This window comes from Thunnus thynnus, chromosome 22 (assembly GCF_963924715.1).
Source record: "Thunnus thynnus chromosome 22, fThuThy2.1, whole genome shotgun sequence".
Classification (NCBI taxonomy): Eukaryota; Metazoa; Chordata; class Actinopteri; order Scombriformes; family Scombridae; genus Thunnus; species Thunnus thynnus.
Window position 1 is genome coordinate 357746 of NC_089538.1, and position 16025 is coordinate 373770.

Below are 16025 nucleotides of genomic sequence, written 5' to 3' on the forward strand. Positions count from 1 at the left end.
GTCTACAAAGCACTGATTGGTTATGTGAAAGAATGGATTGTCAGGGCCCTCTCATCATATTCTTGGCAGAGAATAACCCCTAACCCTTTTTTTCCAAACTAAGTGTTGTAATAACAGGAGTCCATTGATATGTGAAGTGATTTTTTGGACACTACACTGTGTAAGAGTGAAGTTATTGAATATTGTTTGAATTATCTCTTTTTGGTGTTGCACTTTTTAGACAGTCCTTGTGCCCTTGTCTCACAGCCAGCTGTACATAGAGAACAGTGTTATTAGTCCAGCTCTGAAGAAAATAAGGTTGTAGCTTGTTGTCTACCTTACTACAATAGGAAAGAGGCCTCGTTTGTATTTTAATGTTTCACTGACGTGTTCATCACTCTTAAATTCTATAATGTGTTGTCTTGTGGTATTTTTAGCGCCTTTTGTTAATGTGCTGTATTTGCAGCACATTTTCTAAATGCTGCCCATGTGTTGTCAAATTAATGAAGATGTTTTCTTAATTTGCTTGTGTTTTGTCTATTTGCATATGTTTTTTTTTAAGTTGCAGCGCATTTGCCCTTGTTGGCCACTGGCCACTTTCCATTTTGAGAATGCATTCTGGATATTTAGAGGAAAAGTTAGTAATGTCTATAAGAATTAAGTTGTCATTTAGAGAAAAAAAGTAATATTATGATAATAAAGACATTTGCCAGGAACAAAATTGTGAGAAGAAAGTCATAATTTTGAGAAAAGTATTTTATTTTTGAGAATAATGTAGGATTATGGGAGTGTGAAAAATGTCAAGTAAAAATATAATGATACTCTGTATACACTGTTGTACGTTAGTGAAAACTTCACATAATATGTCGTAATGGGACCATCTACTCATGAATACACTCAAAAGTAAGAACAGAACTATGCACTGCCTGCATCTGTTTTGGAGCATATCTGTCCCTTTATCCCGTATGATCTACACTGAACTGTAATGTCAGTGTACACAGGAGCGTGTTGCATGCACAGCACTTGCTCACAGGCTCCTGGTGTGTGAGCAGCGCTTAGCTGTTGGATGGGTTGACATGTTGTAACAGCTGCAGCAGTGTGAGATTGCTGACCAGCAGCAGGAGTGACCTGCAGAGCACTGGACTACACTTGTCAAATCTGCAATGAGCAAAACACAACACACAGAATGGTGCTGCACACAGTTTTTAACATGTTAAAGAAGTGGCCAACCACTTCTTTGACATATATCCAACCAACAAAGTTGCAAGTCTAGTGTGGGTTTTGTCAAGTTGTTTCACTTCCTTGTTGTTTGTCTGCAATGAAAATGTCACTACAGTATGTTCCTCTAACACTGTGGTAGTAATATCCTGTATAGTTGCTGATTCACTGCAATATTCTCTGATCTGTCTGGACTGTGAGAGCTATTTTTAGTTTGAAAATGATTTAAACAAAGGTCTATGTAACTGTAAAGGATTGTCTTAAGAATGTTAACATGTAGTTATTCAGTCACTAAAGACACAATGTGTTAAAAGTAGTTTTTGGTGAGGTTTATGTTGAGCACACGTCTCCCAGTAGTGTAGGTTTTTTTTTTTATGTGTGCTTTTCTTTGCTAACAGGGACTGACGGCTTGTATGTGTGGCAGAAAACTGCCACACAATTCTTTGTTCCTGATTTGTACAGATCCACTTTTGCCATTATCCTGCAATCCCACGTTAAAGAAGCAGCCTGTGTGACAGCTTGTGGTCCTTACTTCAGCAGTGCAGCTCACAGAACACAACGCAAATAAAACAGAACTTCATGTGCAGTCAGTCAGTTGAAGCTGTTGCCCCAGCACACACTTTACCCAGTGATAATTGATTAAAGGTCAAAAAGTTACTTCTTCTTAAATTTTACTTGTCATCAGTAGCAATTCACAGTAGTGACAAAATTTGAATTTGCATCCATTTCGATCAGGGATTTTTCTTTTTTTGGAGCTAATCCCCTTCATTTTCCAGCAGTTGGGGGAACAACAGACGTGACTTTTCTTGGTCTTGACAAGCTGCACTATTCCTAAAAAGGAGCTACGCTACCAAGAGTTTCCAAGGCAAAAGAGGTTAACTCACGTTTCGGAACACAGAGGCTCCCAAACGCTATTGATTTCCAAAGGAATGGATATCTGGCATTATTATCGGCATTGAAAAAAAATTTTTTTTTGGCCTGGTGGGGTTCTTGTTGGCCTGGGGGCCCGCCAGGCCTGTACAATTATAGGGGAAATGCCATGCATTCAAAAACAGTATACAGAAGTATTCATTTTATACATGTAAAGGATATACTTGTGCAGACAAAAAAAACACATGAATATTTACTCCTGTATGCATGTGTGCATGCACACCTGAAAGCCTTGAGAGAAGGGAGGAACAAGGTGAGAGAGAGAAAAAATTCTGTTTTTTCTTTTAGGACAGAAATCCAACACTACAAATTCAAAAAACGTTTCAAGACTACACTACACTGGAAAAATAATATTAACAGCAACATTAATAAAAGGGATGTTTGAAAACAATTTTAATTTGACCAGGTTGCTCTGACACACGTCTCACACCCCTCAGTCTACGCCTTCACATCACATCAGGCTGTATGTCTACATCAACTGTTGCTTTATTTACTGAGCTACATGACCAAGAATTGTGAAATGTGTTCATATGTCATGTCCACATCAAGGAATGGCAAGACTGCTTAAAGGTCTTGATATATAGGACACATTTTGAGGCAGTTAAGTAATGTCAGATATATCTAAAATGTCATATTTTACCATGGCGTATGGTGCAGTAACTGCTTTTTGTCTGGATGCCTTTCTGTCAGCATCACAGGGTGACGTCAGATTCTTCCAAACCTGCTCTGTCAAGTTGACAGAAGTGAATCAAACTGCACAGGAAACACACCCATTTTGCTGTCAAAATAAAAGCATGGACCGTGACCACGTAAACTTCTGTGGAACTGTGATGTCATATGGCAACACTCAGGATTTAGCATTCTCCACCAGAATTACAGCTTTTTAAAAATATCCTCTTATCATAATGCAAGAAAATAAAATCACAGAAAACATTTTAAAGAAAAAAAAAGCAATTTGTTTAGTTTTTTTTAAAATTGCCTGATTTTGGTTGGTGATTAGTCTTTGCTCAGTTGGGTGGGGTTGTGTGCAGGAAATCGGACCTATGACGTCAGTATCTAAATCTATAGGCTATACGCCTACAACCTCTTGACCTCTCCAGTGTTTCTCCTCTGATATCTGATGATTTGAGCTGTTTGTATGAGTGTAAATTAAGTAAATATATAAATAACACTTTTTTTTTTTTTTTTTTTTTTTTTTTTTTTACAAAAATAAGTTTAGAAATTATAAATTTATCAAAAGTTTACTAAATTTGAGGATTTTTTTTGTTTTATATTATTGCAATTAGAATGGGAATTAATTGGACCTTAGGACCCAATTTTCTTTGATATGTAATAGACTGAACTATTAAAATAAAAATCAGTTAAGAATTAATAATGACAGTAATAATGACAGGCAGCCTGAGAGTTCACTGAGGTTATGTTTATGGGTTTTAACCCCACAATTCAAAACACAAGGTGGTTATTTTATAAGCTGATTCCAGTATTTTGTTTGGACTATTTTTAGGCCAACAAAACAATAATTAATAAAGGACGTGTGTCCTCTGTATTTTTTGCCTGGCTAAATTTATAGGCTAGAAAGCTTCAAAACATCATAAATGGACTTTTAGAGGGTGGATGAGACGAGGTTGGCCGACGACGCATCTCTCTCACTCTTGTTTTTGTATAACTGCCTGCTCAAGCGGCCCATAGAGCGACCGGTGCTCCCGTCTGACTCTTACAATTACATTTACATTAGTTGTAGAAATTGTGTACAAGAGAAAAACAGATACATTCTGTATTTGCGATTTAGGACCTGACAGCAAATTCTCCAGTGTAACGTTAATGTGTGAACTCGGCAGCAACAAAACACAACACTCTCCGGTAGTTAAAGTCGCCATGACAAAGATGTCAACGATAGGGAAATAAGCCATATTAAAGCAACATTCATCTGGGGACAGGATTGTTGTGAATGATCTCCAGCTACACTTTATATTCAATGTCACTAACAATTTATGATCAATAGAAAATTTATTTCAAAGTAGAAAATGTTACACTCCATAATGTATTGTATTCATATCACGAGGTATGGGCTGGGTCCGCATTAACTTGCCGTTCGGTCCTGATGCGGACCGAGGTCCGGACTTTGAGAGGCCCTGTGGTATGCAAATGTACAAATGTGGTCACGACTGTCTGTCTCCTACTCACAGATCCAGTTCTGGACCGCTTCGAATAACAATGCACTTGTTCTGTGTTACATTAGCAGGAGTTTCCATGTGCAAACTCTCTCTGAGGTTTGAAATGATACAAATCATTTTATCTGCTGCTGCAAAGGTCTTCAAATTGGCACTAAACAAGGTTTAGTATAAAAGCAAGAAACTGATTTTGACACAACTTGCTATTTTTAAGTAGACAGTTTGTGATTTTGTTATAATGCTCAATTACACAGCATGGACATGATTTGACTAATTCTCTCACCATTTTGATGTGATGCTATGTAGAGGTTGGCAGTGGTGGGAAGTAATTAAGTACATTTACTCAAGTACTGTACTTAAGAACAATTTTGAAGTACTGGTATCTTACTTGAGTATTTCCATTTGATGCTACTTTATACTTCCACTCCACTCCCAGGAAGACTAGCTGTGCTTTAGGGCACAGCTAATGGGGATCCTAACAAATATATTTCAGAGGGAAATATTGCACTTTCTACTCCACTATATTTATTTGACAGCTTTAGTCACTTTTCAGATAAAGATGTGACACAATAGACAATATTACAAGCTTTTAGATTACAACATATTGTTGACAGTTTGTGATTTTGTTATAATGCTCAATTACACAGCATGGACATGATTTGACTAATTCTCTCACCATTTTGATGTGATGCTATGTAGAGGTTGGCAGTGGTGGGAAGTAACTAAGTACATTTACTCAAGTACTGCACTTAAGTACAATTTTGAGATTCTTGTACATTACTTGAGTTTTTCCATTTGATGCTACTTTATACTTCCAGTCCACTACATTCAGAGGGAAATATTGTACTTTCTACTCCACTACATTTATTTCACAGCTTTAGTTACTTTCCAGATGAAGATTTGATACAATGGATAATATAACAAGCTTTTAAAAGACAACGCATTGTTAAAGATGCAACCAGTGGTTTCCAACCTTTTTGGCATTTGACGTCTTACAAAAAGCAGTGTGTAGTCGGGCTCACATTTCAGATGTTAATTAGTTATGTTAATTAATCATCTCAAGACCTCTCAGCTTTATCTGGTGACCTTTTGGGAGGGGCCTGACCCCTAGGTTGGAAACCATTGTACTAAACTAGCTACCTGTATATGAAATAATTCAAACTAGCTTTACCTCCAGCAGCTAAAACAGTAACATGCCACTTAGACACTGATGCTTCAGTATTAATAATCTAATGATGTCATATATAATGATATATCAGTCAGAGGGACCAAACCACTACTTTTACTGCAATTCTTTAACTACATCAAGCTCATAATACTCATGTACTTTTACTCTAGTAGGACTTTAAATGCAGGACTTTTAGTTGTAATGGAGTATTTTACTACAGTAAAGGATCAGAGAACTTGTTGGAGGGGGGTCAGATGCAGTTGTTGCCTTGAGGGGGCCTACTCTGTTTTTCTCCTGCATGTCCGTCAAAACGCTTTTATTTTGCAAGTGTCCGGAAGTGTTGTACATACACACTCTCTCCTTGTCAGAAGTGTGTCTGCACAGCCCGTCTGTCTTGGCCGTCAGCAGAATAAGCGTTGGAGCTTTCGGTGCACAGACAGAGAATTCCCTGAAAGAATAAAGTAGCTCTCCGCAGCGCACAGGCTGATCCGGGCTCCGGGTTAGGGTCCGGGTCTATGGCCTGATCTGTACCGGCGGCAGATAGGCTGCAGCTGAAGCCTCCGAGATGCTCCGAGCTCTCTGCAGCTGCTCAATAACGCCGTCACCGATACCGGCCCGGGGACACAGCTATGCTTTTCCGACGGAGAGCCAGGTAACGTTAGCTAGCTAGCACGAGCTGTCAGAGAGGGAGAAAAGGGAGGAGATGGAGATCCAAAGAGTGTTTGCACAGATTGGGGATGCAGTGATTGTGGGAATGAACGGTGGCGCTGAGTGGTGATCCTGTAGGGAAACAGAAGGTGTGGGTGGAGGGCTCGTTCAGCCGCAAAGGCCTTTCTCTCACATTTATTCAATCCATCTGCGAGGACGATTCTCGTCTCTCTCTCTCTCTCTCTCTCTCTCTCTCTCTCTCTCTCTCTCTCTCTGTGTGTGTGTGTGTGTGTATGTATGTGTGTGTGTAAGTGAGAGCTGTATTATGTATCTTTGTGTCTGTATTGGTAGACTGTGGGTGGTGGCCACTGCTGTCTTCTCTGTGTATTACCACTCCTATTGTATATTCATACTACACATCTGCTTTTTGGAACTGTTATGTAACAATTTGAACTCTGCTGTCCATATGTTTAGAACATATGATTCATATAATACTGATAGTAATGATAAGAGGGAGAGACCTCAGAGAATGTTTTCAGAGGGAGCCTGTGTGTCCTTCATACTGTTTGGTTCTGTATGGACCCTGATGAGACATCGCCACACCATCTCCACACTTTACTGTGTATATACTATATATATATATATATATATATATATATATATATGTGTGTGTGTACACTTCACTTTTCCAGCAGTTGGGGAAACAACAGACGTGACTTTTCATGGTCTTGACAAGCTGCAGCATTTATTAACTGACATACTGTAGTCTGTACTGTACATTTAACGCCAGACTGACAACTTACCGCTAACCTTTTCCTCTGCTCTGCTCGCATTCACCGTTATTTTTCTGTCACTCGCTCTCTCGCTCAACCACTCACTCGCTTACGCTCTGCCCTATTCCTTAAAAGGAGTTACGCTACCTTCAGTTTCCCAGGCAACGACACAGACGTTAACTTAAGTTTCTGCTCAGCTGCTCCCAAACGCTATTGATGAAGCGAATGAATGGATATTTGGCGTTATTTTTGACATTTAAAAATATATTTTTTGGCCTGGCGGGGGTTCTCTGCCAGGTCTGTACTATTATAGGGGAAACACTGCTATAAAATGTAAGAATCTGCAGAAAGAAACAGCCCATCACAGTTTCTCTCGAGCCCAGGGACATGTCTTCAGATTGACAGTGTTGTCTGACCACCAGTCCAAAACCCAAACATGATCTAAAACACAGAAATGCAGCAAATATTCACATTGTAGAGGCTGAAAACAGAGATTAGTTGTTTTTTTTTTGTTGCTTGTGGATTAGGGACGTGCATCTCCATCACTGCGATATGCATCACGATACATTGCCAATGATCCAATACATTAATAGATACATATCGCGATATACCAGTCTTGACGATAACCATGATATTTAAAAAATGAAATATTGATATCATGTCAATAATACACAATAATACACATTATTACATGATAATATCATGTAAATAATCCGTTCTTGCTTTGTCTCCCCCCCAGTGCTCCACCCACACTTTTTTTATCAGTTCATCTGGTTGCCTTCTCACTATCCATTAAGTGTATTGTTCTTTTTGTTTGCTTTTGTACAGTAATTGTTACTCCATCTCCCTACACTCGTATTTTGAGTGTAATTCATTTGCCAGAAAAGAGACAAAACACACAGCAAACAAAGTTAAATATAAATTTGACTTTCTAAAAATTTTCTATAGATATTGCATTAATATTGTTATCAGAATTCTTTTGGCCGCGATAATTGTCTAGTGAAAATCTAATATCGTAACAGCCCTGATATGAAGCAGCTACCACTGCAATACAATACGATTCACCCATAGACCATGAAAAAATATAGACGTTGTGACCATCGCTAAACTGTCACCATCTTGCATTTGACCATGATTGATTTTGATTTTTGGAGCCAGAAGTGACCATATTTGGATGAGGGGGTGGAGCTGACCCTAGTGCTAGCTGCTAGCTTGGTTAGCACTGTGCATTTACAGTCTATGGTTAACTGTGATAATGCTAATGTAAATGCTGATTTTCGCCAGCGAAAAATAGGCATAAAACCATTAAAACAAAATGTACTTACCGGAAAAATTGAACAGCAGACTCCTTAGAGGGTCTTTTATCACAACCAAACTCTGAACAAGACTTTTTTAGGCGACCAAAATGTTACAATTAACTTTCATGAACTGAAAACACTCTGTGAAATAGCAACAGTTATGCCTATACTCTGTGAATCTGGGGTTACGCCATGGTAACGTTACGTAATTAACATTGTTGCCATGGTAGCGACTTGTTAATCACAAGGTAACACGCCGTAGAGCATACCTTGCTTTATTGTCTGTTTTACTCTAAATGGGACCATCATTTACAAAAAGAACATCATGCTCACCATAAACTCATTAGGAAAGTGTTTCCTGGGGTAATAAATCAAGTGAGAAGTAGGGTCATTTTCTCATAGACCTCTATACAAACAGACTTCTTTTTGCAACCAGTGGAGTTGCCTCCTGCTGGCCATTAGAAAGAATGCAGGTTTAAGGCACTTCCACATTGGCTTCACTTTTCAGACCAGCAGTGACCCACTTGGATTCACCCCTATTGCAATGCAATGCGTTTTGACACAATTTGATTCAACACAATGCGATTTAGTGTGATACGATGTGATTTAGCCTGATGCAAAAGAATGATGCTATGCAATTCAATATGACACAGAGAGTTTGATTTTATTTCTTAAGCATGCAACACATCATAAATTAACTAAAAAAGTGCCATTTTTACTTTACATATTTGTTTTTCCAGTACTGCAACTCCGCAAGCATCTCATTTATAATGTTTCTTTTTGATCTGAAAACACTTGGACCTATGGCAAACAGGCCTTTTCAAAGATGTTAGAAATGATGTACCACAAGTTCATCCTGAATTGTATCCGGTGCACACTTTTTTAATCGGGGCAATCGCATCATGAACGTTTATGCTGGTCCACTGACATGAATCGGTGAATCTTCCTATCCCTATTTTTATTATTGTATTATTTTTCACTTAATTATTCGGTGTAAAATATGAAAAAAATGCAAATTATCAGCACAAGTTAACAGACCTCAGATGTTTTGTCTGAACAACATAAAAAGCATTCACATCCCAGCGGCAACAAACAGGCATTTATCACATCTGAGAGGCTGGAAGAACCTGCAGATCATATTACTCAGTCAAATGTTGTGCATTTCTTGTGAAAAGGTTCTCGAATTAAATATCTAGCCTAGAATGCTTCCCATATGAAAAAAACTGAATGGATAATCTGGTTTTTGTTACTTTTGCTGTACAAAGCCTTTGACAGTTTTAGGCTCCTTTCATATAGATAATCTGATTGGAGCTTAATTTCTTACCAGTACGTCTGAAGCATTTTAAAGAGTACAGTCTAGACCTGCCCTATGTGAAGAGTGCCTTGAGATAACTTCTGATGTGATTTGGCGCTATATAAATAAAATTGACTTAAGTTGAAGCAAATTTACTGACTAGAAAGCTTCAAAACATCATAAATGTACTTTAGAAGGTGAATGAATGAGACAAGGTTGTGTGTAACTGTTTAAAGTTATGAATGTGTAACAATCCAGCAGCGTGACCAAGCAGAGTGCTCACACTCACTGCATTTATTGGTACTGTAAATTTACATTGTGGTATGCAAATGTACAAATGTGTTCACAGCCGTCTGTCAGTTGTTTAGAGGGGAAATGTCTCATTGGTGGAACTGCAAACAACCTATAGACATCTGAAACATGACATAGAGACACAAATACACACTGATTTTTTTGTAAGAGGTCATAAGCCAAAAAGTTTGGGAACCACTGCTTTAATCTTTAACAATGCAGTTTGATTTATAATCTTATTATTATGCTATTTTATGAAAAACTTTCATCTGAAAAGTAACTAAAGCTGTCCAACAAATGTAGTGGAGTACAAAGTACAACATTTCCCTCTGAAATGTAGTGGAGTGGAAGTATAAAATGGAAATATTCAAGTACAAGTACCACAAAATTGTACTTAAGTACAGAACTTGAGTACATGTACTTAGTAACTTTCCACCACTGGGTAGAAGATACAGTTTGTGATATTGTTATGATGCTCAACTACACAGCATGGACAGGATCAATGTTTCGTTAATTGTCTCAGCATCTTAATATGGTGCTATAGAGGTGGGCAATTTGAATATCTGTCTGTCAGAGTGCATTTTTTGCAATAGTGATATAAATCATGATCCAATACAATAACCAGACTGGAATGTCTGATTTGGGTTATTCCAGTGAATTAAATACCCCATAAATCCTGTAAATTCAACATTACTGTAAAGTGGATTGACAGCATTGCAGTGACCTATCCCCTGTTTACATACAGGCTGTTTTTTGTCTTTCTTGAGCCTGAAGCTAGTGGAAATGTTTACATACTCTGTTCTGATTGGACCTGTTGCCACTATATTGCAACACATCATAGTAGTTCATATCCGGAGTGATCTTGTGGTATTAAAGGAATAACTATTATTCAATATGACAGGGCATGTTTATCTCTTCGAATCAAAAATATGTTTTCAGTTAATGAGGATTTCACAGTGGGACAGATTTTTTTTAAATGTAACTCGTTTATTTTGACATGAGAGCTGTCAAAAACTTCTATCATGATTCATCTATATAGAGAGATCGTCAGTGATCATGTTCAATTGCTGTTCACCCGTACACCTGAGGGTGCCTCTAAACTCCCGAAATGAGCTCCTAGCTGACTTTCGATGTTTTAAAAATATCTTGTGTGGTTTGGCTGCTATATTAAAAGGGAGGTGATGCTGTTTTATTACATCACCAGACTTCAAGTAACATGTTAGAAAACAGACCTCTGAGTCTTCATCCTTTTTTGATTTCTTGCGTATTCCCTGTTCATGTATAGAAGAAATGACAGTATATATACAGCAGGTCCTGTTTTCAGGCTGCTTTCCTCCCTGCGATGATGATGATGATGATGATGATGATGATGATGATGCCTTAGTCATGTTTGTTTTATGACTCATTCCAACCTCTCCCTCTCTCTACCCCCCCCCCCCCCCCCCCCCCCCCATTCCACTCTTTGTCCATCTCTACATCTCTTTTTTACATGACATCATTTGCATGGTCCCTCATGCATGCCTTTTGTCCATCCACCCCTCATTCCACTCTGCTTCTTATTCTACTCCCTTCTTCTATTCTTGTCTCACTCTGTGTGTCCCACCCTCTCTCTCACCTTCTGTCCTTCCTCCTTCATGCTCTCTCCATCTGCCTGCCTCCCCCACCTCCACCTCTCCTCCCAGGATGTTGCGATGGCTGGTGTGTGGTCGGTTGGGTCCAGTTTGGATGTGGAAAGCACTGCTGCTCTTTGTGGCCATTGTTTTTGCAGGCCAGCTGCTCGGAGTCATCTTCAACAAGAGGTATCTGATTTCATGTTGTTGATTGAATTATTAAAGTCTGTCAAAATAGGTGTTATTTTCATAGTTTTGTCCATCCTTTCTATCTGTAATAACATTATACTCACCAAGTTAATAGGAGAGAACACAAAACATCACCAAAACAAAATCTGATGGGTCAAGAAACTCAAGCAGTTGGCTTGAAACAAACTGACAATTTATCCTGAGTTTTGCCTCTCAGGCAACGTGGGCCTACATACTGCTTCTGATTGCTGGAGCTTGTTAAAGTACCCTGTGAACAACTAAAAAGCTCCATCTGATTTGTGTTTTTGGGAAAATCTTAATTAACTTTATATATTTCAATGCAACAATGTGTAATTATATAGTATATATTGTATAAGATATATTTAAAATATGCTAGAATGTTAAAGGCACTGCTGCATTTATTAACTGACACACTGTAGTCTGTACTGTACATTTACTGCCAGACTGACAACTCGTTGTCGTTGTAGTATTATACAGCAAACACTGCACCAAAACTTGGTCATTACAAGGAAGTAGACAGAGACAACTGGTGCTCTTTTGTATGTGCACAACTATTAACCTGAGTTGAGTTTTTCAGCTTGCAGCTGTCTGCTCATCATGTAACTGTGGTGACCACAGCAACCACACTGAGGAACTGAGGAGAACAACACAGAAACTAAATGTACCAGTCATACCCTTAATCACTCCTCAAAAGATACAAATATATCAATGTTAAAAACAGGCCTTGAGCAACATCAAAGTCAGATTATGTTAATGATATTAGTTAATATGCTGTTAACTGTGTGTTATTCTTAACACTATATCTAATTTAAGCTATAACCTGGAGTAGATGGATGAAGTGTAGCTGGTAGTTGTGGCAGCAGAGTTATGCACACACAGTGGTGGTAGCTGCTCACTATTCAACAACTATTCAACTGTATCAACAGTTCAGTGTCTACACTGTGGTGTTTCTTTTTACACAACTGCTAGATTTACATGTATGGCATTTATTTTATCTAAGTAAAGACAGAAAGAATCAGAATCAAATTTATTCGCCAAGTAGCATGGAATTCAGTGTGGTCCAGATGTCAACAGAAAAAGCAATAAACAGGAACATTAAACAATAAACATAAACACAAACATAAAAGTGTAAGAGAGTGACAGTCATTTACAATGATTCTGTGTAGTTGGGGTGGATGATGTGCATGCATATTAACATGATAAAAACTGTGTGCAACAAAAGCAGAATATAAATAGACGTATAAATACCAATGTAGAAAAATAAATACATATAAATTTGAGTGTAAATAAACTATGTATGTATATTAACACAATATATACTGTATGTAAAGTTAACAGTTAAAAAATAAAATGTATATACACAGTGTAGGACAGACAAAGAGTATATACAGTGTACACAACATGAATTTGAATGAGATATGGAGTTTAGGTGGAGTTGCTGTTTGCAGTCGTTTATTGTCCTTGTTAAAGATGGCTATTACCTGGGGAAAGAAACTGTGGAGGTGGCAGGTGGTCCTGGTTCTGATTTTCAGAGGGGAATTTTCGGAAGAGGGACTGGCAGGGGTAAGAGGGATCAGACATGATCTTACCCACTCTCTTTCTGACCTGGGAGTTGTAAATGTTGTAATGTTCAGGTGCCTGAGTTTGTTGAGGAGGACATGTCGGACTCATGTCGGCTGCATGTCATCATTCAACCGCTGGTTGTCAAGATGGTATCCACCACACGACGTGGGCTTCATAGACAATTGGTGGACTTCCTGGTTTAGTTTATTAGTAGAGTTAGTAGAGTTTATTAGTAGACCAAAACCATGACAACCCAGAGCTGAGATCATAAGGCAGAGCTGCAGTCCTACACACAGTTACCCACCCAAAAACAAACAGAAACTGTGTCTGCCACCTGACCACTTAAAAATAAATTAAATATAAAGTAAACAGAAGAGGAGTTATTCATAAAAATCTGATAACAACACACCGCCACTGCAATAGTACAACAAGATAGGAGAATTAAATGTGGACTCTTAAACATTAGATCTGTCATCTAAACCCGTATTAATAATAGATCTAATCTCAGATTATCATGGCGTTGCAGGTATTTTCAAGAGGATTGAGGATTTTCAGTCACGATTTAGAGCGCATCATAGCACAGAGACAGCACTGGTGAAAGTTACAAGTGACCTCCTAATTGCATTGGACAAATGCCTTCTCTCTATACTTGTCTTGTAAGATCTTAGTGCTGCATTTAAGACCACTGACCATCACATCCTATTACTGAGACTTGGACAATGAATTGGCATTAAAGGAACTGCATTAAGCTGGTTAGAGTCCTATTTATCAGATCGATTTCAGTTTGTACACGTTGATGATGAATCCTCCATGCACACAAAAGTTAGACATGGAGTTCAACAAGGGCCTGTGCTTGGACCAATGCTATTCACCTTATATATGCTTCCTTTAGGTAATATTATTTTGGAGCACTCCATGAATTTTCATTGTTATGTAGATGATACCCAATTATATTTATCAATGAAGCCAGATGAAACCAATCAGGTAACTAAACTCCAAGCATTCTTTACAGACCTGGATGACCTGCAATTTTCTGCTACTAAACTCAGACAAAATTGAAGTTACTGTGCTTGGCCCTAAACACCTTAGAAACACATTATCTAATGATATAGCTACTCTGGATGGCATTACCCTGGCCTCCAGCACCACTGTAAGGAATTTGGGACTTATCTTTGATCAGGATATGTCCTTCAACTCCCACATAAAACAAATCTCAAGGACTGCCTTTTTTCACCAAGGCAATATTGCAAAAATCTGGCACATCCTGTCTCAAAAAATACAGAAAAACTAGTCCACAAATCTGTTACTTCTAGGCTTGATTATTGCAATTCCTTATTATCAGGCTGCCCTAACAAGTCTCTAAAGACTCTCCAGCTGGTCCAGAATGCAGCTGCATGTGTACTGACAAAAACTAGTAAAAGATCATATTTCCCACTTTAGCTTCACTGCACTGGCTCCCTGTGAATCCAGAATAGAATTTAAAATCCTCATCTACAAAGCCCTTAATGGTCAGGCACCATCATATCTTAAAGAGCTCATAGCACCCTATTACCCCACTAGAACACTGCGCTCCCAGAATGCAGGCTTACTTATGGTTCCTACAGTCTCCAAAAGTAGAATGGGAGGCAGAGCCTTCAACTATCAGGCTTCTCTCCTGTGGAACCATCTTCAAGTTTCGGTCTGGGAGGCAGACACCCTCTCTAAGTTTAAGAGTAGGTTTAAAACTTTGCTTTTTGATAAAGCTTATAGTTAGGGCTGGCCAAGGCTTGCCTTGGACCAGCCCCTAGTTATGCTTCATAGGCCTAGACTGCTGGGGGACTTCCCATGATGCACTGAGCTCCTCTCTCCTCCTCCCCCTCTCCATCTGTACGCATTCATGTACCATTAGTTCATGTTACTAACTTTGCTTCCTCCTCAGAGTTTTTGTGCTTTCTCATTTCACAGGTTTCTATGGTTCATGGTCATGGACCGCCTGGTTATGGATCACCAGCTTCTGTGGGTCATGGTTGCAGACCCCATGCTGCAGTGGTCCTGCTTGACACCCATGCCTGCTATTTTAATTATTATTAGTCATATGTCTATTATTGTTATTGTTGCTTTTATTATTTTTGTTGCTCTGATTCTCTGTCTTTCTCTCCCCTCTCCCCATCCCTCTTTCTCTCTCAACACAACCGGTCAATGCAGATGACGCCCATCAGAGCCTGGTTCTGATTGAGGTTTCTTCCCGTTAAAGGGGAGATTTTTCCTTGCCGCTGTTGCCAAGTGCTTGCTCATGAGGGAATAATGGGTCTCTGTAAAATAAAGACTACAGACTAGACCTGCTCTATGTGAAAAGTGCCCTGAGATAACTTCTGTTGTAATTTGGTGCTATATAAATAAAATTGACTTGGCTTGACATCAGTGATGACAGTATTAAAAGCAGAGCTGAAATCCACAACCAGGATCCGGGCATAGATGTGGGGGTTGTCCAGGTGCTGTAGAACATGGTGCATGGCCAGACTGATTGTGTCTTCTACTGACCTGTTGGCTCTGTAGGTGAATTGCATGGGGTCCTGAAAGGGGTCGGTTATGGATTGACCTGCTACAGGATGAGTCTTTCAAAGCACTTTATGATTCTGGAGGTTAATCCTAATAATCTCTACTCATTTAGGCTGGAGACAGACTGTTTTTTGAGGACTGGGATGATTGCGGTGGTCTTAATGCAGGCAGGCATAATGCACTTGGTCAGGGACTGATTGAAGACATCAGCCAGGGTTGGGGACAGCTGATCAGTACAGTGCCTGAGTGTTACCAGTGACACGGTCTTGGCCGGCTGCCTTCCTTGTCTTTTGTCTTTTGAGAATCCTGCTGACTTGAAGGCTGGTGATTGTAA

General features: G+C 39.0%; 1 protein-coding gene across 4 annotated transcripts in view; it reads left to right on the top strand.

The window, feature by feature from the left end:
* The first annotated feature begins 5832 nt into the window (after positions 1–5832).
* Positions 5833–16025, top strand: part of gal3st4 (galactose-3-O-sulfotransferase 4) — a 28607-nt gene continuing 18414 nt past the window's right edge. For all 4 annotated transcript variants that reach the window (XR_010925350.1, XM_067579590.1, XM_067579591.1 and 1 more), the window contains exons 1-2: positions 5833–6118; positions 11453–11569. Coding sequence is in view for 3 of the 4 variants with exons in the window: in XM_067579590.1 (XP_067435691.1) it covers positions 6096–6118; positions 11453–11569 (140 nt within the window). In the remaining variant the exon portion in view is untranslated. The remainder of the gene's footprint in view (positions 6119–11452; positions 11570–16025) is intronic.